Here is a 26,395-nt window from a genome sequence, read left to right as displayed (position 1 = left end):
GATGAACAGATAAACAAAAATGGAGTATTATTTGGCAATAAAAAAGAATGAGGTTACAATACATACCACAATATGGATGAGCCTTGAAAACATTACACTAAATCAAAGAAACCACTCAAAAAGGACCACATATTGAACAAATCATATAAATGAAATGCCCAGAACAGGCAAATTTATAAAAAGTACATTAGTGGTTGCCTAGACCTGGGACAGGTAAAGAGAAAATGACTACTAACTGGCACGAAGTTTCCTTCTGGGGTATTGAAAAATATTTTAAAATTAGACTGTGGTGATGGCTACACAACTCTATGAATATACTAAACAACATTGAATTTACATTTTAAAAGGGTGAATTTTGTGGTATGTGAAGTATGCTTCAACATAGTATTTTTTTTTTAAATAGGACAGAGCTAAAAAAAATTAAAAGCAGCAAGTTATTCTTTGGGGGAAAGAAGAGGAAACCAAACAGCAGATGAATACTATTTTTAAATAAACCAAGTTTTAAAAATTAGGATGATAGGGGCACCTGGGTAGCTCAGTTGGTTGAGCATCCCCCTCTTGATTTCAGTTCAGGTCATGATCTCGGGGTCCTGAGATGGAGCCCTAAATTGGGCTCCACAATCAGCAGGGAGTTTGCTTGAGATTCTTTTCCTCTGCCTCTCCCCCGTTCTTGCAGGCACACACGCTCTTTCTCTCTCAAATAAATAAATCTTTTTTTAAATAGAGTATCAGGAGGGAAAAATGTGTAAGTTATATACAAACAAAAAGGAAACCTGGGTATAAACTAAATGAATAACATATGTACAATTTGATGTATAGAAAAGGCAGTATCATTACAAATTAAAGAAAATAAAAAGGAAGTATTATCTAAGAATTACCTGGCTCAAAGAGAGGGACTGGAGATCTTCTAAAATTTTACCTAATTTCTAGATTTCAGTCCTTTTCTATATTTTCCAACAGCTTATGTATATAAACTAAATCAATTTGTAAAAGAAACATGCTTAAGATTATTCCCAAATATGATACAGGTAATAAATATCAGAAGAATATATTATGGGACTGTGAGAGTTTTAAAACATGGCCCAAAATGTTTGACATTGCTCTTCAATAAGAAGTGGGGTCTACATTACCTTATCTAGGACTGAAGGCCAAAAAAATGATGCTTCCAAAATTAAGTCATTGAACAACATTCAACTTCTGTACTGGGTTCTTGAAACACTACAGAACTATACACTCCTGCTCAGGACACTCTCCAAACTCAGAAGCCATAGTATTAGAAACCCAAGCCACATAGAAGAACCATTTGTAGGTACTCCAGGTAACAGTTCCAGCTGTGCCCAGCCTTCAAGTCACTCTAGACTAGGCACCAAACACGGATAAAGAAGCCTCCAGAGAAGCACAGTCCTTAACTGTTTATGCAAGCTCTAAGCATTAAAGCTGTCTCAGGTAAGGCCCCAACCATCACGGATGGGAGCACAGACAATTTCATCCCTATTTAGCTCTGTCTGAATTCTAGACCAACAGAATCATTAAGCCTAGTAAAATGATTGTTCCTTTACATCACTAACCTTGGAGTGACTTATTATACAGCAACAGATAACTGGAAGAAGGGCTATTTCATCACAAAGATACAAAAATATGTAATGAAATCTTACAAAAAAAGATCACTACATCACATTAAAAAGTTATTCAGAAAGATCAAATAGAATTTGTACTAGGAATACAAGGCTGCTGTAATAAAAATAATATAAGCTAACACATTATAAAATATTTTAAAATTTTAATCATCAAATAGTATGCTAACAATTTATCCAATAAAATTCAACATATATTATCTAATAGAACTAGGGGCATATGCATGCATGATTTCTCCTTTTTTAATATATAATAACTATTTTAAAACCAACAGCCAGTCTTATACTTATTCTCACCTCTAATTACTGAAATAGGCATATCCTGGGATACAAAAAAATAAATAATATACAGTCCCTGATCGAGAAATTAATAATCTAGAAGCAAATTCAGACATATGCATACCTATAATACAATATATTAAGTGCTATAATGGAAAGAGAAGAGTAAGAAATACATGCAAGGGGAGAAAGAGAGAGAGCCCAAAAATGCTTCTCCAAAGAATGACATGTGATTTAAGTCAATCTTACATGATATGGAAAGAAGGAAAGAAGACTATTCTAGGCAAAGGGAAAAACAGAAAGGTGCGGGGGTGGAGGATGGGGCGGAGGCAGAGTACATACTGTGGCTGGGGAATAGGAAGCACACCATAAAAAAAAATCTGGGCTGGAACTTTTAGATAAGGAAGAACTGTTGGAAGCTTGTAAACAGGAGACTTCCTTGATCAAACTTCATATGACCAAGATAACACAAGTGGGAGGACACAAAGCAAATTGGAGGTAAGAGTCCATTCAGGAAAATCAGTGGAGAGATACTGTGGACATTCCACTTTTAATGGTGAAAGCACATTTAGAAACAGAAAAATAGCACAGAGGTACAATCTAATATATGACAAACCATAACACAAAAGTAAGGAAAATGTTCATTCTTTAAACACTGAGATACCATTAACAAAAAAATTAAATACAAAGCTAAATCCTCACATTTTCTATTAAAAATTTTTGATGAGCCAAAAAGTTAAACAAAAACCCTACAGACTAGACAAAAATAGAACAGCCTAATTAGCTGTGGATATAAGTTGAGATTTCTGATGTTAACAAAAATGAAAGATATAAAAAAAAGATTAATGCACTTAACAGCTTGGAATAAACTATTATAGAGAAAAAGTATAATATAAAAATAAAAAGGAAAGTAATGAAATGGCATATATAACATAACTGAGATAATTTATTCCTTTGATAAAGTTAACCCAAAATGGGAAATAGAAAGGGTAACTTTTTAAATTAGGGAATGACTAAATAAACCACAGCACCATAATATAAGACATTATTTTTAAAAATATCAAATGTATATATGAAATAATCATTTAAAATATTAATAAAAATCCACACCCTCATCACAACTATATAAAAAAGCAAACCATTTATGAATAAATGAAGGCAAATTCAAATTTTATAAGTCATGTTCCACTGTACAATTGGTGATAGCTCAAAACTAACAATTTTTATTTTACATGTAAAAATGCAGTTTATCAATGCCAAATGATACTTAGAATTTATTTACAAAACAATACATATTGAGATAAGTCCATATTTATAAACAAGATTTGTAATGTTACTCTTTAATAACAGAATGCTTAAATGGCTAGTTCTCCATAAACCATCCATGTGTACCTTTTTTTGATTAAAATTAAACCTCCGAAAACTATTCCCTATAGATTTTATAAATTAAAAAATAACTTTATTAAGCATGTATATTCTTTGAGTACAGTGTTTATTCATTTTTTTAAAACCGTATGGGCTTAGCCTCCACTGTAAAGCCTAAATGCTTCTATTGTCATAAAATTATGCAGAAGAAATAAAATTAGGATGATTTGACAAGGATATGACTCTCACTTTTTACTCCCCTGCTAAGAAACAGCACAAGTAATAAACTTTGTAATCGACAACAGTGATCAACATAATTCAATTCACTAAAGTGGATAGTGATTATATTAGGTCACTCAACCAAGAATTCTATATGGGCAGAGGACTTCATATTTTAATGGCAGCCATATAAATTCAGGAGAAATTGAAACCTCATAGTTTACATCGGCATATTTTTTGAGCAAATAATTTTTTATTATATGCCATTAAAAGAAAATAATGCAGAAAATGACTCAAGACACAGCTTAAAGGTCTTATGTCTGAACAGACAGATCCCTAGTTTTCTGATGACTTTTTTTTTCTAATAAGCAGTGTTAGATTTTTTTTTAATGCAATTAACTCAGGGGTTTTATATAACTCACTAAGTTTAAAATATACAAATAAACTGGAAAGAACACAATAAACTTTACCTGCATAGCACTCTTGCCCATTTTAACAACTTCAAACAACATCATGTTTTCCACTCCATTCTGTTGGTGATGACCATTCATTCGGTTTGGACCAGAAGGAGGTTTTCCTCCTCCATTTCCACCTTTGCCCTTTTCTCCTGGGCCCTTTTTGCCTTTTTTACAAGTCTGCATAAAAATACAAGTTAGTTAAGTTATATCATTATCCTTGAAAATTCAAAATAAAGCTACAGCAGAAGCAGCTAAAAGGACACATAATTAGAACATGCCTAAACCTGACCTAAAGAGGAGTGCCATACATGTCATAATAAAATGATATGGTTGAGACAGCCTCTTTGTGGCATCAATTTTTTCATTTACAGTACCAGACACCTCACGTGACACCAGGAGCACAGCCTCTGCAGACTGACAGACTGCATGGGTCCAAATTTTTATTCCTATTAGCTGAGTAATGTTGAGCAAATTACTTAACCATACTGTGCTTCAGAGTTTCTAATTTGTAAAGTGAGGATAAATCTGTGCCTACTTCATAGGGTTGCTGCTTTAAGGTGTAGACTAAATGGGCAGCAAGAATAACGAAACACTTTATCAAATAAGTAACTCGTACTTAGTTCAAATTTTTAAATTTTATGTACTGTCAGTCTTATAAATTATTAGAGTGCACCAACAAAGAAATTCTAAAAAGTATGAATAGGTGTATCAACCTCATTCTTATTCTGGATAAACAAAGGCAAATTCAAATTTTAAAAATCATGTTCCTCTGTACAACTAATGATAACTGAACACTTATTTATCATGAAAATTCAGTTAATGAACATTATGGAAATGAAGCCCCTTTATGAGGAAGTTGTCAATACTGGGGAGTGGGGACTTCATAAATCAGTGAAAAGGTTGCCTACACACCTCAGTTATAAAATACTTCCCATGGCCTTTTAACTTGTTATAGAAAAGCAAGTCACTCCCTAACTCAGAGTCCTCATTTCTAAAATGTCAGAGTTGTATTAAATCTTTACAAATTAGAATAGATGATTTCTAGGTCTCTTTTCAACCTACACATTTCTATGATCTAGAGCAAGGATCAGCAAACTTTCCGTAAAATACCAGACAGTAAATACTTCAGGCTTTGCAGGCCACCACATTCTATCTCTGTCACATATTCTTTATTTTTACAACCTTTTAAAAACATAAAAACCATTCTTAGCTCGTGGGCAGTATAAAAACAGGACGTAGTTTGCAGACCCCTGATCTACCGCCAGGTCTACAAACGTTATTTCTACTGACTGCCTGTTATACTTTGTTCCAGAGAGGGTCCTTCCTTCTTCCTCAAGAGTCCAAAACCACCCTACTCTAGCAAATACTTCAAACTCCTTCCTAACAACTGAAATGTATCACTTGTTAATTTACATTATTTTGTTAATGAGACTCAGTCTTTGTGAACCTAAGTCATTAATTTCTAATTGTAGAATGAAAGGTTATTGTCCCCAGTAAAAGGAATTTCAGAGATAAGGGTGAAAGAAAAGATCAACTACAGAGAGTACACTAAAAAAGTATAAAATGTTAATGTTAATTAAATGGAATTATGTATTTGCAATTTATCTATCATATGCTTCAATATTCCCTGTTGGTATGGAAAACTAGTACAATTAAAATGGCTCAATGGATATGCTATGCTAGGAAAAAAAAAAAAACAACGTGCAAGGAATGATAATACAGGGAAGTACAAGAAGTAAACATGCTAACCTGGAAACAACCTTGCAGACAAAAAACATCTCTAAAGAAAGACCACTGGGTGGGGCGCCTGGGTGGTTTAGTTGGTTAAGCCTCTTTCTTCAGCTCTGGTCATGGTCCTGGGATCAAGCCCCAAGTCGGGCTCCCTGCTCAGCGGGGAGTCTGCTGCTACTTCTTCCTCTGCCCCTAATCCTGCTTCTGCTCTCACCACCTTTTAACAGATGTGGGCTCAAATCCTTTAACCACTGAACTTCTCTGGACCAGTTTCCTATCTATAAAATCAGGAAGTTTTCTAATTCACAGGGCAGTTTAAATATTAAATTAGGTAACATATATTTTTAGCACAGTGCTTGGAACAAACATAGTATAGTGTCAAAATGTAGTTACTATTATTATTATTATAATAAATCCTTAATCTAAGCCCTGACATCTCACTCATAGCAGTGACTACATAAAGTTAAACTGCGGCACAAAAACTCTGGGGAGTCCTCTGTTCAGATGCCACTGTGAGTCCTGTCCCAACTTGTAAATTAAATCAAAGTCAAAAGTAGATTTTCAGTTTTGCAAGATGGCTGCAGATCAAGAAAAATTGGTTTTCTAATGAATAACCATATACTACCCACTAGAATTATGGCTGTCTTTAGACAGTCATGAGTTAACATTTTATTCATTCACACTTTTTTCATCTCAAAACTTCTACATTTTAAGAGACTAAAAAAGCATGAAATTATGAAACATGGATTATGTGAACTCTAAAAATATATGCCAAGGATTAGTTAAATAAATTATATTCCATACATAAAATGGGATGCTCTGACACCATTAGAAATGACAGGAAAAATTCACTGATAGGAAAGCCACTTACAACATACTATTGAGTTTTAAAAGCAAATTAAACAGTTTGCATAGTATGAATCCATTTAAGTAAAATTATATGTGCATGTTTATGGAGAGGTATATGCACAAAAGAGTGTTCATCAAAATGTTTAAAGAATATCTTACCTCTTTGTGATAGTTTTATAGGGAAATTTACTTTCTTCATTGTACATTTCTGTATTATAGACTTTATTTGTTAAGATTTTGTCAGAAAGAGCGAGCAGAAGCAGGGGGAGCAGGGGAGGGACACACAGGCTGCCCACTGAGCAAGGAGCCCAATGTAGGGCTCAGGGCTCAATCCCAGGACCCTGGGATCATGACTTGAGCCGAAGGCAGACACTTAACTGACTGAGCCACCCAGGCGTCACTATTACAGACTTTTAAAAAGTAAATGTATCAGGGTACCTGGGTGGCTCAGTCGGTTAAGCATCCGACTCTTGATTTCAGCTTAGGTCATGATCTCAGGGTCATGAGATCAAGCCCCGCATGGGGCTCCAAGCTCAGCATGGAGTCTGCTTGAGATTCTTTCTCTCCCTCTCTCTCTGCCCTTAGCCCTGCTCTCTCTAAATAAATAAAATCTTTAAAAAAAATTTTTTAAATAAATAAATAGATAAAAAATAAAAGTAAATGTGTCGTAAGAAAATATAAATCCAAAATTCATTTTGGGAAAGAAAATGGTAACAAAAACAAGTCATCTTTTGCACAGTGCATTTACACACATGCAAAAGTCAAATGTACTTTCCAAAACATCAAAATAATTTATCCATTCACCAAGTTATCCAGAGCCCTCAGGCTGTGCGCTCATATTCTAAATTTGCATTCTATTGACTTAGGACCTCACTTTGTTAGTTTTTTTTTTTTTTAGTTTTATTTATTTAAGTAATCCCCACACCCAATGTGGGGCTCGAACTCACAACCCAGAGAGCAAGAGTCGAATGCTCTTCCAAATGAGTCAACCAGGTGCCCCATACTTTGTTAGTTTTTATCCTTGGCATTACTTATAGAGTAAAACTCTAGTCAACTGTAACCTATTAGACTTAAACTGGTTATAGGTTACATTTTTAAGATGCTTTAGAATAAGAAATTTCATTTATTGCTTTGCTTTACATTTGACTACTCATGCGTAAATAAAGCCAACAGAATATTACATCGTGTTTAGCATACTGTGCTTTACAAAATAAACTATTAGAAATAGAAACAACAAGTGTTGGTGAGGATGTGGAGAAAAGGAACCCTCCTATACTGTTGGTGGGAATGCAAACTGGTGCAGCCACTGTGGAAAACAATATGGAGATTCCTCGAAACATTAAAAATAGAACTACCCTATGATCCAATAATCACACTGCTGGGTATTTACCCAAAGAATACAAAAACACTAATTCGAAAGAATATATGCACTCCTACGTTTATTGCAGCATTATTTACAATAGCCAAATTATGGAAGCAGTGCAAATGTCCATCAACAAATGAATGAATAAAGTTGTTATAGTGTCTATATATACAATGGAAAATTATTCAGCCATAAAAAAATGAAATCTTGCCATTTGCAAAAACATGGATGGAGCTACAGGGTATAATGTTAATCAAAATAAGTCAGAGAAAGATAAATACCGTATGATTTCACTCATATGTAGAATTTAAGAAACAAAAGGAAAAAGAGAGAAAGAGAGAGACAAACCAAGAAGCAGACTCTTAACTACAGAGAACAAGCTGATGGTTACCGGAGGGAGGGGTGAAATAGGTAATGGGGATTAAAGAGTATACTTATCATAACAGCACTGAGTAATGTATACAATTGTTGAATCACTATACTGTACACCTAAAACTTGTATTACACTGTATGTTAACTACACTGGAATTAAAATTAAGAACTTAATAAAAATTTTTAAATAAAGATACAGTGCTGTATTATTAATTTCAACTTTATAGTAGTGGAAAATAGATAGTATACATATACAAATGACCTTAAGGACCAAAATAAAGCCAAATACTCTATACATACTTTTCCTTTGCCTTGCTTTTGGTTTTTTCCTTCAATGTCTTCAAAATCTGTGTCAGAAGAAAAATGTGTTTCTGACTCCCTGTGACAGAAAGATAAGCAATTATTTAAAACTTTCCTAGAAATGGAGTTTCTAATTTCTGCCATATTTTCTAAAGAAAGGCTTTGGTTAACTCTTTACGAAACTCCTTATTAGCATTAAATATAATTAAGATGCTTCCCCAAAACATCATACCATAGCATATTACCAAACATAAAATTACATAACAAACTATAAAACAATAATCTAAAACAAAAATATCTAAAGTTTTTTATTAATTTTTAACTGAAACATAAAACGTATAATACCAGTGGCTCTCAAAATTTTAACCCTAGAAACTGTGGTGTTCTATTGTAATGGCTGGTTTCATTTTCTAATTCAAGACCATGGATTTCAGAGAAGACTGCATTTTAACACCAGGAACTGGATGACCTTTATTAGGGAATTCTAGTAATATTAATCCTCTGACCACTCCTCTCTCACTCAAAAAATATTTGTAAGTCTAAGTCTAACTATACAAAACATGTACTTCTGAAAGGATATGTATAGAACATTTTTACAAATTAAGCCATTGGAAATACAATAGGGAAGTGCTAATTTATCAAAATCCTTTATGAAATGAAGAGGTGCTGAACTACAGTCAGGAGAACTGGTTCTAGTACTAAGACACTGTGTGATCTGAGACAAGAGACAACCTTCAATCTTTTCATCTATAAACAACATATATGAAAGAATGAAATCTCTAAAGTCTCTTCAATCTCCTCAATATATAAATCTATAATTCTAAGAAGTTGTCCCTTATTTTGGAGTAGATGGGCTGTTTCATATAACCTGGATTTTCTCACACATAAGGAAAAAGGCTAATTTAAATATACACAAGTGTAATGCTTCCTATATATACAAACATGGGTGATCTACCTAAATAGTAGTAACATACCCTCATTTAAATGCTTAAGGCAAGGCATGCTTGAAATTTGGGTCATAATGGATTTTAGAATTGAGCCACACCCATAAAAATTAAAACACTTCAAATATGTAATCCTAGGATCAGTTTTGCTTAAAACAAATGGAATCAAAATGCAAAGCTTTTCTTTCTAAAAAGCTAGTCTTCTCTAACTAGATTTCTTCTATTTCCATTTTTATTGCTAAAATAACCAGTTGCCCAGAAGCTATGAGATAGGAATACTTTATATACCTATCGTAATGGTTAAAGCGCTAGCAAGGAAAATAATTACTATTTATAGCACTTACTTACAAAGTAATTTAAACAATGTATTGAAGATAGTGGAAATCCTATGTCCTATAATGTTGTGAGGAAGGGCCTACAATAAATACCATTTCCCAAGAGTTAATGCACCAAAACCTGAATGACTACTGTAATATTAACCCTGAAACTCATGCCTATTACATTTTAAGAAGATTGTTGTCATCAATATTCTTCCCACATGCCTATATGGCCTTGCAAAAAAAATGAAAATGTTTTTAAGTATCTTGCTGTAAATAAGTAATACTACTTTCTTCCCAAGACATTTGTGGGATACCAGCACTCTTAGCTCAGTAACTGCTGTAAGTCTGCAAAGATTCACTAGTCTTCGCAATATTCCAATGACCACAGAGTAATCACAGGCTCAATTACACTCTTAATCCTCATCTCCAGGCTATCCCAACTGAAAGAATGAGCCACTAGAGGTTTGATTACTAACTGGAAAACCTTATGAAGAAAGCTGAAGGGAGTAATCAGGATAGGTATCTAAAATATCCCCACCAGAGAAGAAATATTCTTGAAATTCTGCCTTTCTCCAATGTTTTCCTCTACTTTTAACATCAAAAGAACACCACCACCACCTACCCAGGTAAAATAACCTATGCTAGTATGTTTATGGAGCATACTATGTTAACCTTTTAGTGGCTTGAAATTTCGTGAGTCACCTATCATGACTGACTCTTCCACTCCTTTTCTCTTTATCCTGCTCCCCACCTCACATACCCAAACAAATATGGTCTATTCTACCTCCCAACATCAATTCCCTTTTATCCATTATCCTATTTCAGGCCTTAATTACTTGAGATATTCTAATAATCATCAGTCTAGTTTATAATACATTCTTAATTGTCTCCAATCTTAATTAACATATCTAAGAAATTTCATAATTTTATAATAGTCCAAAAAATATTTTTTCTCAAACTATCCTGTATCCTCCCTCAAACAAAAACAAGAAATTTTCCTCAAGAATCTTAAAATAGAGTCCATATACACTGGGATTAAAATCACATTAAAAAGCAAACTTTGAAATCTGGCAATATCCCAGTAGACCACCTTAGTCTCCACTGAAAATAATAAAATTATTTTAAAAATGAAAATCTATAAAGCATCAAAAGGAGACACTGGCTACCATTATGTACAAAGTTATCTATCTGATGTTTTCAAAATTTTTAGCAACCAAATTATTTTCAAATCAAGTATTATAAAGATCCCAACAGCAAATACAGTATGGTGTATATGTGTATAAAGTTAACAGGATCCAAAGGCAGTTTAAAGGATCCCTTTTCACTGAGGCACCTCATGAAACTGCAGCTTAGTATGAAAACCACTATTACATACAGTAGCTCAAATTCCTTCCTACATCAAACACTAAAGGGTAATTAGAGTAAAAGTTGAATAAGGAGCTTTTAAGACAAGCATAAAGAAAATACCTCTGTTGAAGTCACTTCATAGACCAATAAGCATGTAATTTGTTTCTGAAAAAAAATATGGCTAGCATGTCCCACCCTCCCAGATTTGCTTAAGCCTGTGTCAGTGGACTTTTTAACAGAAGTCTGATAGTGCCTCCTGATGTGGTATATATTCTTTACTAACGAGAACACTTAACTTTTTAATAACCTCATGGCACTCCCACAAAATAGTTGCTATTGTAAAACCAAATATGGATTCAAAGAGCTGCACAGAAAAATAATAAACTGTACTGTATCTAAATTAAAAAGTAAATTAAAAACATAGTACCAAAAAAACCACGGAATCACTGTTACAGAGACCAATGAGCACTGATATAAGCGGTTTCAAAATATACACACTTAAATCTTTTATATTAGATCTTCTGCAGAAATAATTTTAACTGAAGTTAATGTATTTCCTATTTTGTGGAAAAAGTATTTAAAATTTTTCATAATATACTTACTGTAGTAGATTAAAATCAGTTGGTATTTCTGGAGCTGCTATCATTTCTTTATCATCTTCTGGAACACCCCAATGTCAGAAATATATTCATAGATTTACGTGGGTAAAACAATGGTTTGCTTCTTTCTTCTAAGACAAACAATTCCTTTAAGGGAAGGGATGCCATATTTATTACCAACAAATGAAAAATACTGGGAAGGATATATATACTCAAGAACTAAATTTCCCAGGGCCTGCTACTGTCCTTTAGTAAATTAGGATTTTTTTCCCTTGCATTTGACTACTTTTACTGTTTTTTATGATTTTTTTATTTATTTGAGAGAGAGTATGCAATCAAGGGGTGCGGCTGAGGGAGGGGGAGGCAAAGAGACTCCCCGTTGAGCGGGGACCCCAATAAAGGGCTCGATCCCAGGACCCTGAGATCATGACCTGAGCTGAAATCAAGAGTCAGACGCAGTCAGACCCTTAACCGACTGAGCCACCCAGGCACCCTGACTGCCTTTTTTAGACACGATTTGTTATAAACCGTTGCAGTCCCGCAACAGTAACAACAGATACAAAGAAAAACCCTTGTATTAGAATTATTTTAAAAATTTGTTATGATTTTCACTCTTTGGTCTTAGCCGCAGAAACAACATGATGAAGGGGACATAATTACTGGAAAGCGCTGCAACAAGACACACACTTTGTGCTGCCACTGTGGCTCTAAGCCCTACCACTTTCAAAAGTCAACCTGTGGCAATGTGACTATCTTGCCAAGCGGAAGAGAAAGTACAACTGAAGCGTGGAGGCTAAAAGACGAAATACCCTGGGACTGGTCGAATGAGGCACCTAATTGTATACCGCAGATTCAGACATGGATTCCATAAAGGAACAACACCTAAACTCAAGAGGGCAGCTGCTGCAGCATCCAGCTTATCTTAAGGATTTCAACAATGAGTCACACAATAAATGTTCTGATTTTAATTAATTAATAAAAATAAATTAAAATTTGTTATGATTCTTCAGGCTGGCTTAAAAAGACATATGTCCTAACTAGGAACAGGATGTGACTCTTTTACTGGTCCTAAAATCCTTATGACAAGTTTAAACCATAATACAAGATGCCTGAAAATTCTACAGCTTTTTGCAGATGATGTACAGTAGAGTTAAAAGGAGCTAGCTAGGGGCACCTGGTTGGCTCAGTCTGTAGAGCATGCAACTCTTGATCTTGGGGGCATGAGTTCAAGTGCCATGTTGGGCATAAAACCTACTTAAAAAAAGAAAAGTTTCTTCTACAATTGAGAAACATACAACCCAAAGTCTCACTCATTAATAAATAACCATGACAATACCACACTGTGTTGAACAGGGAAGGGGAAAAATGTTAGCTCTGATCTATTCCCTTAAGGAACTTACAATCAATTTAAATACCAATAATGTCATATGGACAACAGATAAATACCATTTGTGACTGAAGTAAATTTAGTTCGGCCATAGGAAGGACACTATTTCTGGTTTTGAAGGTCAAAGATGCAGTTCCTAACTGAGAGAAAGATCTAAAAGCAAATGACAAGTCTATAACAAAAAAAGGGAAAATAGGCTGGGTCTGAAGCTCTTAATCTTGTGTGTAACTTTCTTTTATAATTTTCTTATGTTTTTCTTTTATTTCCATGTGAATCTAGTACTTGATGGCTACCTGAAGAAAAAGCAGATAAAACTAAATACATCCAATTACTAATAAATGTTAAAATATCACATACTGATTAACTTCTAATCTCTCCCAATAAAGAAGACATTATATAAGAAACTAATAATTCAATTTTTCCATTAATTTTAAGATTTTTTTTAAAAAGTAATCTCTACACCCAACCTGGGGCTCGAACTCACAGCCTCGAGATCAAGAGTTGCATGCTCTGCCAACGGAGCCAGCCAGGTGCCCCATTTTTTTCCATTAATTTTAAATCTCTAAAAAACATCATAAATGTCTAGTAATATTCAATTAATAGAAATTCAAAACACTGCACTTCCTTGCTCACTCTAATTAAGCTACCATGAACAACAAAACAATGAGGTAATAAGAGAAACTAGAAGAATGAATAATCCACAAATCAAGTCCTGAATAATCAAGAGTTGTCTATACCACCACTTTGAATTTTTCTTTTTTCTGAAGAGTACTCATATTGTAAAATCTTTATTTAGATATGACTGTTAGAATGGTCTTCTCCTTGCACTAAATCACGGTCCCAGGATTGTTTTCCTCTAATTGTTAATCTGCTTATATTTGTATTAAAACCTAAAGAATTACCTAAGTAGCACACCAGAGCCCTGAAGCTTGCCATCACATGTAGGATACACCCTAGCCTCCTAAAAACCCCAAGTTACTAAAAAAAAAAAAAACAACACTATTTCTTAAAAACAATTTTGTTTTTTATAAGGGAGCAGGAGAAGTATAGAGCTAATAAGTTCTAACCAACATGTCAGGCAATCTAGATGCCAAGTTGGAAATAAAATGCCTGTTTCGTCTGCCTACCTGCAATGCCCTCTACCCACCCCCCAAGCATTTTATAAAACCAAACTTGCTGCGTTCCTTAAATATACAGTTTTTTAAAAGTAGTTCATAAATATATTCTCCTAAGGGACACAAAGAATGCATCAGCTCTGAAAAGCAGAGAACACCAAATAAAATAAGTATTATATGATATACTTATCACCTTCCTCTAAATAGCACAAATTTCTAGTGTACAAGTTTTGCCAGGTCAAATTATTTTGTTCAGTATATAGGGCTATATTAACATGTATTTGGTAATTAGAAACCAAAGCAAACACAAAAGAAAAATGGAATTTATAAAGATATGAGTCTCCCAAAGTGTCTGTATTTTATTTTTTTTATTTTTTTTTAAAGATTTTATTTTATTTATGTGACAGAGAGACAGCCAGCGAGAGAGGGTACACAGCAGGGGAGTGGGAGAGGAAGAAGCAGGCCCCCAGCGGAGGAGCCCGATGTGGGACTCGATCCCGGAACGCCGGGATCACGCCCTGAGCCGAAGGCAGACGCTTAACGACTGCGCTACCCAGGCGCCCCAAAGTGTCTGTATTTTAAAAAGAAGTATCATGACAAGGCCTAATAGATTTAGAGAAAAATTATTAAACTGGCCAACTCCCTATCCCAGTTAAATACTTGTTTTAAGAAGTTTCTAAATATTAAAAATCCATCCAACCAATGAAAAGTATCTACCATGTGCCAAACACAGCGCTGGGCACTGGGGCATACAGTGGTCAGCAGGCGAGATCCTTGCCCTTATGGAACTACTTGTACCAATAAACATGAAAATGTGTTTCTACAAGAAGGCACTTATCTCTATTGCCACCTAATAATATTAAATATAAATACTAAACTGTTTGTGTCTGAGTTTTTACTATTTTAATCATTGTCTAAATAACCAATTTGCCACCAAAACATTTCTTCATAGCTCAGAATATAAGTTGCTTTGTACTTTAAAGGAGGAGAAGCAATGGGTAAATTAGCATTGGGGTTTTTTTTTTTTTTTTTGAGAATGTAAACTTTATCTGGAAGGGCTATGAATTTTTTCTTTTTACTTTAAATGGTTCCAACTGTATATAAATGCAATTTGCTTACCCCAAAGATTTACATTTAAAAAAACTTATGAACAAGGTCCTTAAATACACTTAATACCATTTGTCCTAAGTTGGAAAACCCAAAACTTTAACAATATGTAATGTTCAAATAAACGTATGAGTTTAATGATCAAACTCACCACACCATTTCTGGCCTACTGTTAGGTTACTAATTTTTTTAAAAATATGCTCAAAGATCACAAGGTGGAGCTCTCACCTAATGTCAAGGAAAAACAGATTTTTTTTTATCACATATACCAATTCTCTGCAACTACTATAGAAGAGTTAACATTCCAAAAGCTTTGAAAGATAAATCACAGAAATTAAATTTGCTTTAACTCTCAATCACTATGTTCCTTTTGAGGAAAAATATATCCAATAACAATTAGCTTCTGTTTCTCCTCACTGAAAACTAAGCAAACACATTTGTAGATAGGTTGAATATACTTTAAAACCACTTCCTTAGGTTCAAGTATATAGTATACCGCCATTAAAGGTTTGTTAAACACATTCATGTATAATTATTGAATTAAAAATGGGTGATTATATATTTTTAATTCTATACATTAAATTCAAGTAAATGCTCTCTGCAGCACTGCTTTTGATATAAACAGATCTAAAAGCTAAAACTTGATCACCATAACTTTTTCAAGTTATCTATAATAAATATGTTTATGGCCTGTTACTCAGATTTTACATTACATGTTTAATTCAATAACAAAAGAGCTTTCTTCTCTCACTTCTGAAAACATGTTGGACACCAACTACTATAACATATAAACACAAACATACAAAAAATTATGTAATTATGCTTGCATCTTTAACTTCAAATGACTTGCTAAATTCATTAAAATTGCCCCCTGAAAAAGTAAAAATATACAAAAAAACCTGTTTTTCTATATTGTTCAAAAATCTTAAAAGTAATTTTGATTTTTTTTTTTTGGAAAAGAATAACTGTTTTAAAGTTCTTTTAACTCAATCCCAAGTGGTCTCAAGATAAAAAATAAAAAGCTGCAGAACAGAGAGCCATCACTAACAAGGTCCCCCAGAATCCACATATTATTAGGGAGCGAGGGAACCACTTAAAGTAGCTAGGTGTGTTATTTCCCTAAAAACGCAGGAATATTCAGCTGCTAACGGCCAGCAAATTTAGCACATACAAACATGCCAATCTATTATCTTAACACTCCTCCCAAAAGGATTCCATCCTTCTATCTATGAGAATCACATCTAAGATACATATATCCTTCTGAAATACCACCATCACTATAATACAAAAACTTTAAAGTAGGAACTACCTAAATGTCCAGCCATATGTTAAGTTACAGTACAAAAATGAAATTAATAGAAAACTCATACAATGAAACTATTTACGATGACTATAGCAACATGGGTCAAATCTGATACATCCAAGTCCCATATTAGGATGCAATATTACCACCAACAAGAAAGCAGCAGCAAAGGAGAACAGTTAGCATATCAGGGTGGTGACAATGTAGGTGATTTTTACATTTTTAATTTACAATTTTATTGCTTGTATGGAAAAAGTAAATTATGAGGGGAGGGTAGAAATGTATTTTTTAATGTCCTCTTTTAAAACCTGAACTACCTGAGGAATTACAAAATACCTCTGCTGGTAAAACCTGATTTACTCATATTTCAGATCCATAATCTCAGAAAGTATACAAAAAACTGAGTTCTATCATAAAATTATTTTTTAAAAAAGCAATCTCTACATCCAACATGGGGCTCAAACTCATGACCCCAAGATCAAGAGTCACATGCTCTACCAACCGAGCCATCCAGGAGCCCCCAAAAAACGATCTTTATCATGTTCATCTACCCAAGGTTAGCAGGGAACAAAAACTTTATGAACTCCTGACGAGACCTACAGGCATGCTCCTTTTACTGGCCTATCTACTTAGAAGACAACAGGCAGAAGTCTGTCATTTAGGTTGAGATTGTGAAATGTTAAAAGGTAAACTTAGTTCCTACAGTAGTACATTTAATCAAAACAGGCAAGTTACTATCATTCCTTATAACAAATGATAGGTGGCAACTCTGAGTACATAGTTAAGAAATGAAAAGCTCACCAAAAACACCAAAAAAAAACTGTTATATGTAAATACATACCTTCAAAAGAAGAAAATCTACCGCCCCTTTAATGATTACTAAGAATTTTAAAAAAAGATTTCTCCTTGCCCAAAAAGGTGTTTTTCCTCCCTATGCTTATCTCCCCAATTTCTGCTCTAAGTTTTCTGAGAGGACAAGGTGAAAAGAATGACAAATCAAGCAATGATCATGTATACCCAGACCAGTAACAAAATTTTAACCGAAACATTTTTTAAGTCCCTGGAGGCTTGAACTCACGACTCCGAGACCAAGACCTAAGCCAAACAAGATCAAGAGTCGGACACTCAACTGACTGAGCCTCCCGGGCGCCCCAACCAAGATGTTTCTTGATAGCATACTCATATCATAGCTACCCATGTATATCATTTGCAAATATATTTTCATTTCCATAAGCCTGGATGGAATCCTTAAGAATGTCTAATGGTAGCACCTGCTCTAGCACAGGATAAAGTAATCTGGAAACGGTACTAGAAGAAATCTGCACACTTAAGAGAATTAAAGACCCTGTCCACATTTTCTAACAGGCCCTTACAAACTTCAGAAATAATATACAAAAGGCAGGCAGGAGGCCAAAAGTAAAAAGATTTCCTCAAATAACTAAATAAACAAATTGAACACAACTAACGCCACAACACTTCTGAAACAATTTCTACTTTCAGGAAGAAGGGAAGGAGCAAGCTGGGGCACAGATATGGCATCACTACACATTGCCAGAAACTAAAGCCAGACAGAACTGGAAACATCCACCTGTTCGCCTCCTATTTTTAAGTATGTGATAGTAGGTGCTCAGCAATCTTCCTCATTTCCTTGTCTACCCACATTCCCCCAATACTTTCCAAATAGGACTCCAGCCCTAAATACAATTAGAATCACCTGGCCCAACCTACATACTCAACTTGCCCCAGATCTCAACCATCAGTTCTGATTTCTGTAGAGAATTCAGCATGCCACTCCTGAACTTAGCAACAAATGAGTACTACCAGTTGTGGGTTGGCGGGGGGGGGGGGGTTAAAAAAAAAAAGCTTCTGCGTTATTCCTTCAGACCCACTACTCTTTCACCCTATACTCAGTTGTACCCTGTGCCTGAGTCATCCCAGGATCAATATCCTGCTTTGTTCTTGCTATAAATTATCTACCAACCCCATCCAGGAACTGGATTCCTGCCCCTAAACCCACTCTAAAAACAGTCTCTCTGTGTCTCTCCAGTTGCCCTAATGTGAATGCCACAACCTCCTCTCATCTGTCTACCATACTGGCACTGGCTGTTGGTAGACACTGGATATCATATCATACCTGATATACTGGACATATATCAACTATCTAATATCAACTATCTAATTCCAAGTCGGCTGATTCCCCAGTGTGCCCTAACAAGCTTCAGTTTTTATAAATAAATATTAAAACATATAAATATCAAGCTAAGTATCAAAAGAGATAAAGTGTTTTATCATATACTATCACCTTAAAATCTTATCTCAGTCTGCCAAGGTCAATAGCTAAATCATGAATAATTTTAAAAAATACTGCCAAAGAGCACTCTTCATTTCACTTATACCAGAACACCATAGTCAGCTTTTTGCGTGAGTTAATTTAAAAAATATACATGCCCCCACTGACATAACTTTCTGAATGCTAAGACATCATGAATAAACAGTGATAATTACAACTGGGTGTAGTGGCTACCAACATTTCAGAGGTGAGACCCAATTAGCTGGTATAAATGAATATCTAAGATCTAAAAATCAAATATACAACCATGAGCTAAATTCATGTGTGTACACTTGTAAATGGTATACAACAACATAATATAAGTACAGTGCATTATTACCATCAAACCCACTTCACATTGGGCACCGATGGCTCACTAGCAGACTTCAAGCAATACCAGACATCAAGACAGATTTCATAGCAAAGTAGATGAAAACAGACTAAATCTTGCCTCGATTTCAAGGGAAATCCAAATTTTTATTCTACATATTCTCAGACTGATTACATCAAAATTTCACATTTATTCAAGGTGTACAGAAAGTATCTAAATGAAATATTGAGTGCTTATTACTAATTCACAGGAAGATGGAGATACAATTGTAACTAAGATAACAACAACAATAAAACTACTAAGATAATAACAATAAACAATAATAAAAGCAAAGAGTGAACAAGCTAAACCACTTTATGGAGGATAATGGGAAATTTTAATCTAAAATTTAGAACTGCAGTTACTACTAATAAGCATAAAATTTTTCTCATTTTAGTATGACCACAAAACACAACATACATGCTACATATTTAATATTTTTTGTACCTTCCATTTCTGGTTAGATAACACCCTATTAAAATACCTAACATTAGCATCCACTTGATACAAACAGCTCACCTTTCTACTAATATTCACAGTATACAAATCATAGGCTTGAAGTATATTCATATTGAAGTTTGGAAATCCAATATGCTTTCACAATGAAGTTTATCAATCAGTATGGATACTTCCCATTTCTTACTTCAGATCTAAGAGGTTGGTTCTTCATTTGGTAATTCTACACAAAGACAATGACAGAAGAGTCATACGTATCGTACTCTAAATTTATTGAAATCCCAACCTTTAGCTTTCCTAAAGATTAAAACACATAAATGACTTTTTAAAAGTTAAATTAAGCCAGACAGACACTACAAAAAACCTCAGACCAACATCCCTGATGAACACCAATACAGAAATCCTCCAAAAAACACTAGCAAACCAAATTCAATAGCACATTTTAAGTATTATACACCATAACCAAGTGGGATTTATTTCCAGAATGCAAGGCTGGTGCAATGAATGAAGGACAAAAAATTTCATAATCAACTGCTGCAGAAAAAGCATTTGATAAAATCCAATGCCTTTTCATGATAAAAACACTCAACAAAGTAGGAATATCAGGAAAGTACCACAACATAACAAAGGCCACTTACGAAAAGCCCACAGCTAATACCATATTGAATGGTAAAAGACTGAAACTTTCCCTTTTAAGATCAGAAATAAAGGCAAGGCCTCCAACAGATTAAGAAGTTGTGGTCCATATATACAATGGAATATTACTCAGCTATCAGAAAGAACGAATTCTCAACATTTGCTGCAACATGGACGGCACTGGAGGAGATAATGCTAAGTGAAATAAGTCAAGCAGAGAAGACAATTATCATATGATTTCTCTCATCTATGGAACATAAGAACTAGGATGATCGGTAGGGGAAGAAAGGGATAAAGAAAGGGGGGGTAATCAGAAGAGGGAATGAAACATAAGAGACTATGGACTCTGAGAAACAAACTGAGGGCCTCAGAGGGGAGGGGTGTGGGGGAATGGGATAGACCGGTGATGGGTAGTAAGGAGGGCACGTATTGCATGGTGCACTGGGTGTTATACGCAACTAATGAATCATCGAACTTTACATCGGAAACCGGGGATGTACTGTATGGTGACTAACAATATAATAAAAAATCATTAAAAAAAAAAAAGAAATAAAGGCAAGGATGCCTGCTCTCACCACTTCTATTCAACATAGTATTAGGAGTCCTACCTAAAACAGTTAAGCAAGAAAAAAAAATAAAAGACACCCAAATTGTAAAGGAAGAAGTAAAATTATCTGTTTGCAGATGATATGATCTTATACATAGAAAACCCCAAAAATTTCACATTCATTCACTCACATACACACACAAAACCTATTAGAATAAACTCAGCAAACTTGCAGGACAAAAAGTCAACACACAAAAATCAGTTGTGTTTCTATATACTACCAATGAACAATCCTAAAAGGAAACTAAGAAAATAATTATATTTACAATAGCACCAAAAGAAAAAAAAAATCTTAGGAACAAACCTAACCAAGGGAGGTGGAAGTCTTATATACTGAAAATTATAAAACATTGCTGGATGAAATTAAGGAAGACACCTGGAGTGCCTGGCTGGCTCAGTCAGTGACGCATGCAACTCTTGGTCCCAGGGCTCTGGGTTTAAGCCCCACAATGGATGTAGAGATTACTTAAAAATAAAAATTAAAGTAATAAAAATTAATTTTACTTAATTTCTTAAAAAAAGAAATTAAAGATGACACAAATAAGCCTAAAGATACCCTATGTAAACTGATTGGATGGCTGTTATTAAGATGTCCACACTACCCAAAACAATCTACAAATTCAATGCAATCCCTATCAAAATCTCACGAGCACTTTTTTGCAGAAACAAATTCATCATAAAATTCAAGGTACCACAAACAACCCAAACAATTTGGGGGAAAAAAAAGAAACAAAAGCTGGAGGAATCATACGTCCTGATTTCAAAACATATCACAAAATTACAATAATCAAAACAGTGTGCTACTGGCATAAAGACAGACATACAGACCAACAGAACACAATGGAGAGGGCAGAAATAAATCCTTGCATACAAATTCAAATTATTTTTGACAAGAGTTCCAAGACCACTCAATAGGGAAAGGACAGTTTCTTCAAAAACTGGTGCTAGGAAAACTGGATATCCACATGCAAAATATGAAGATGAAGCATTCGTTATCTCACACCATATACAAAAATTAATTAAAAATGGGATAAAACCTAAATATAAGACCTAAAATGGGTTAAGACCTAAATGTAAGACCTAAAACTATAAAGTTCCACAAGAAAACGTAGAGAACAAGCTTCATAACACTGGACTTGGCAATCATTTCTTGGATATGATATCAAAAACAGGTAATAAAAGCAAAAAGACAGATGAGACTACATCAAAAATTTTACACACCAAAGGACACAATCAAAGTAAAAAGGCAAACTACATAATGGGAGAAAATATTTGCAAATCATGTATCTGGTAAGAGGTTAAAACCCAGAATATATAAAGAATTCTTACAACTAAACTACAAAAAATCAAATAACACAAAAAATGGGTAAAGGACTTGAATTAAAACCAAATCAAAACCACAATGAGATACCACCTCATACCCTGAGATGGCTGGAATCAAAATACACAAAAGTGTCTGCAAAGATGTGTAAAAAATTGAACACCCATGCACTGTTGGTAGGATTGCAAAACTGTGCATCTGCTATGCAAAACAGTATGGAGGTTCCCCAAAAATTTTTACATAGAACTACCATATGATCCAATAATCCCCACTTCCAGGTATACATCCAAAACAACTGAAAGCTGATTCTCAAGATATATTTGTACACTCACATTCATAGCAGTGCTGTTCACAATAGCCAAGAGGCAGAAGCAGCCCACATGTCCATCAAAAGCTGAATGGATAAACAAAGTAAGATGTATACATAAAATGGATTATTCATCCTTAACAAGGAAGGAAATCCTGCCACGTGCTACAACATTCACGAACCATGTTACATGAAATAAGCTAGTCAGTCACAAAAAGACAAATACTATATGACTCCACTGACATGAGATACCTAAAGTAGTCAAATTCATAGAAACAGAAAGTAGAATGGTGGTTACCAGGAGGTGGAAGGAGTGGGAAATGGGGAGTTGTTTAATGGGTATAGAGTTTCAGATTTTCACGATGAAAAGTTCTGGAGATGTTACACAACAATGTCAACGTAACTGCTGAACTGTCCACTTACTAATGGTTAAGATGGGGCACTTGGATGGCTTAGTTAGTTAAGCGCTGGACTCTTGATTTTGGCTTAGGTCATGATCTCAGGGTCGTTAAGATTGAGCCCCGTGTCAGGCTCCACACTGGGCATGGAGACTTTTTTTTTTAAAGATTTTATTTATTTATTCACTGGGGTGGGGGGAAGGAGAAAGGCAGAGGGAGAAGCAGACTCCTCACGGAGCAGGGAGCCTGATGCGGAACTCGATCCCAGGACCCCAGGACCACGACTTGAGCCAAAGGCAAACGTTTAACCAAATGAGCCACCCAGGCACCCTGGAGACTATTTAAGATTCTCTCTCTCCCTCTGCCCCTCTCCCCACCCCCTCACGCTATTGCTCTTAAAAAAAAAAAAAAGGCTAAGATGGTAAATTTCATGAGTTTTTTACAATAAAAATTAAATTTCAACCTCCTTTTATCAAGTAAGCATCTTTTATCATACAAACTCACAAGACTTTATAAATCACCAAACATTTGAGAACACCTTTCTATTGAGTAAGCATACTATAGACCTTAACTATTGATATCTTTTGAAATATAATTTTCTTTTAGAGGGAGGGGGTGACAGATGGAGAGGGAGAGATATACTCTTAAGCAGGCCCCAAACCCAGTATGGAGCCTGATGCAGGGCTCGATCATACAACCCTGAGATCAGGACCTGAGCCGAAATCAAATGTCGGATGCTTAACCAATTGAGCCACCCCATGCCCCTGAAATATAATTTTATAAATAAAACACTAACAATTGATATCTACACTCAAAGTACTTTGTTTTGGCAAAGAGATTTTGTTATCTATTTAATACAGTAGGTAAAAATGAACCAAACCTTGTATAACTTCATGGCGAAGGATCCAAAGAAATACCTAGCTTTTCCAAATTAAAAAAAAAAAAAGGAAGCACTTGGTTGAACAATGCATGCTAGTCTCAGCTACATTTTCAAATTTACTCACCACAGGGTATGAAAACAATCATTGAAACCCATTTAATAAATGTTGAACATTTCTCTCTCTTGTTCAAAATCTGACGGTGTAAGTTTCATAGTTTCCCACAAGAGAACAGCACACAATTTAAAGCTGGAAAAAGGCAACAAGAACCTCCTAGCAGCAATCAAGCAAGCTGCAGTCAAGGGCTATCATGCTGGAATTGCATCACGTGACAATACTAGGAATTAAAAGTTACTGATCCCTAAAATATAGCATGTGGTTCCATTAAGTTTGGTGGAAGGAGCTTATCATTAGTGTACATCATAAAGATGATCCAGTAAGAAGAGATAACAAAACGTTAAAACATATATAGTTAGATTACTGGTACTAGATATTACAAGGGGCCCCCACATTTTGCCCTGTAACCTATTCCATTTTTAGTGCCTTTATACACCCATGAGTATATTTCATCCACCTTGGTATGCCATCCAATGATGAAAGAGAGGGAGACAAGACCAACCCTCAATTTGAGCTCTAAGATGATGGGAATTTTTTAAAGTCCTAGAGCAACTAAGACCAAAAGACTACCTTATTTCTAAACCACCAGAAATATACTAAAGCATCCTGCAAAACATCCCTCCAAAGGATTATCTAAATGCTAAAAAAGGAAGCAAAATAATGATTTAGCACACATTTAATATTAATAATGCCATGCTATTAAAGAAAAACATGTACTAGAACTAATGTTTTAAGTATTAGGTACCCTTGAAAGTATACTACACTGCAGAGAACTCAAAACTACTATCTTAAATTGGAGAGGTTTATAGTTATTGCAACCTTACTTGTAAGACAATTTGTTGTCCTAATGATTTTATCTGCTAAATCATTAGTCAGGAAAGAAACTTCTCAATTAGAAAACTCTTTCTACAGAAAAACATGTGTTGTAATGATCCACTTCACAAGAAAGTTTCTGCCAAATAATTTAGCAAAAATCTGAGAACAACATGCATAAGGAGATTCTTCATATGCAAGTATCTCCCATTTTATTCTATGATTATTACTTTGGCAAAGTGCTCAAAATGCTCTTTTCATCATGAAAAGCAATCTCTCTCTACCATCAGAGATTATGCTCAGCTTTCCTGATTAATAAATTCCCAACAAGAAAAAGATTTCTTCAACTGCTTGCAAATTATTCTGCTCATGTCTGCCAAATATCCCACTCGTGTCATTTTACTTGAAAGTTTTACTTCATTATGCACAGGTTAGTCCTGTTATCACCTGCTTTGGCTAGCAATAACAACTTACTAGGTATTCAACTATATTTCACCGTCTCTTTTTCTAAAATTAGAGTAACAAGCAGTTTCTCAACTATACTTCACCTGCCTGTTTTTCTGTCTAAAATTACAGAGTAAAAAGCAGATTTCTCCAATGATGTAATAATCAGCATAATTACTAGCGAACCTATCTCACTAACTCATTTTAATCGTAACTTGCAGATAGATCATGAAATGGTTCAGGTCAGTATGGCAGATTCAACTCTCAACACCGTGGAAGACATCATCAACACAGCTCTTTTTTTTTTTTTAAGATTTTATTTATTTGACAGAGAGAGAGACAGCCAGTGCGAGAGGGAACACAAGCAGGGGGAGTGGGAGAGGAAGAAGCAGGCTCCCAACAGAGCAGAGAGCCTGATGGGGGCTGGATCCCAGGACCCTGGGATCACGCCCTGGGCCGAGGCAGATGATTAACGACTGAGCCACCCAGGCGCCCCCATCAACCCAACTCTTAACATCTTCTGTTAGGTCTGGCACTTAATATCAATGTCAATAACAAACTGTTTTGGCCAGGATACTACTTTCAAGAAAGAACAGTAAAATAAAAACGTATATATGGATGTATCTGCACAAAAAGAAATACTGGAAGGATTAACAAGAAACATTTTTTTTAAGTTGCTTATAAGAGGGAGGGGTTGAAAGAAAGAAGAGCAAAGGCAGGAATCTCTGGAGACTTCTATGCATGCCTTTCTATATTGAATTTTAACTTTTTTTCAAATTTTCACTTTTGATTTAGGAAAACGAATTACCTATTCAACACATGAAACTAAATTTCTGAAATTCCTGAAGTTGAAAAAATTTAGAAAAATAAACCTAATCGTGTACATCAAATAAATGAGTATACAGAGAAAGCACTTACAGTAAGAATGCCAAACACAACATCCTCAGTGAGATGAATTCCAAAGACAAAAAAGAAATACAAAGAAAATTCGGACTTTACTTAATAGTTTTGTTGTTTGTTATAATAC

The 26,395-nt window shown here is 34.8% G+C and overlaps 1 protein-coding gene across 6 annotated transcripts in view; it reads right to left on the bottom strand.

Annotated features, from left to right (window-relative positions):
* The window catches only part of STAG2 (stromal antigen 2), a 128,962-nt gene that overhangs the window by 65,490 nt on the left and 37,077 nt on the right, over window positions 1-26,395 (bottom strand). For all 6 annotated transcript variants that reach the window (XM_002922296.4, XM_034649809.1, XM_034649807.1 and 3 more), the window contains exons 2-4: window positions 11,784-11,927; window positions 8,571-8,649; window positions 3,968-4,132 (exon numbers count right to left, since the gene is read on the bottom strand). In XM_002922296.4, coding sequence (XP_002922342.1) covers window positions 3,968-4,132; window positions 8,571-8,649; window positions 11,784-11,827 — 288 coding nt within the window. In that variant the 5' untranslated portion in view covers window positions 11,828-11,927. The remainder of the gene's footprint in view (window positions 1-3,967; window positions 4,133-8,570; window positions 8,650-11,783; window positions 11,928-26,395) is intronic.

The sequence above is a fragment of the Ailuropoda melanoleuca genome, chromosome X, assembly GCF_002007445.2.
Source record: "Ailuropoda melanoleuca isolate Jingjing chromosome X, ASM200744v2, whole genome shotgun sequence".
Classification (NCBI taxonomy): domain Eukaryota; kingdom Metazoa; phylum Chordata; class Mammalia; order Carnivora; family Ursidae; genus Ailuropoda; species Ailuropoda melanoleuca.
Note: the sequence above shows the minus strand (reverse complement) of the source record. Positions and strands in the feature narration are given on the sequence as shown.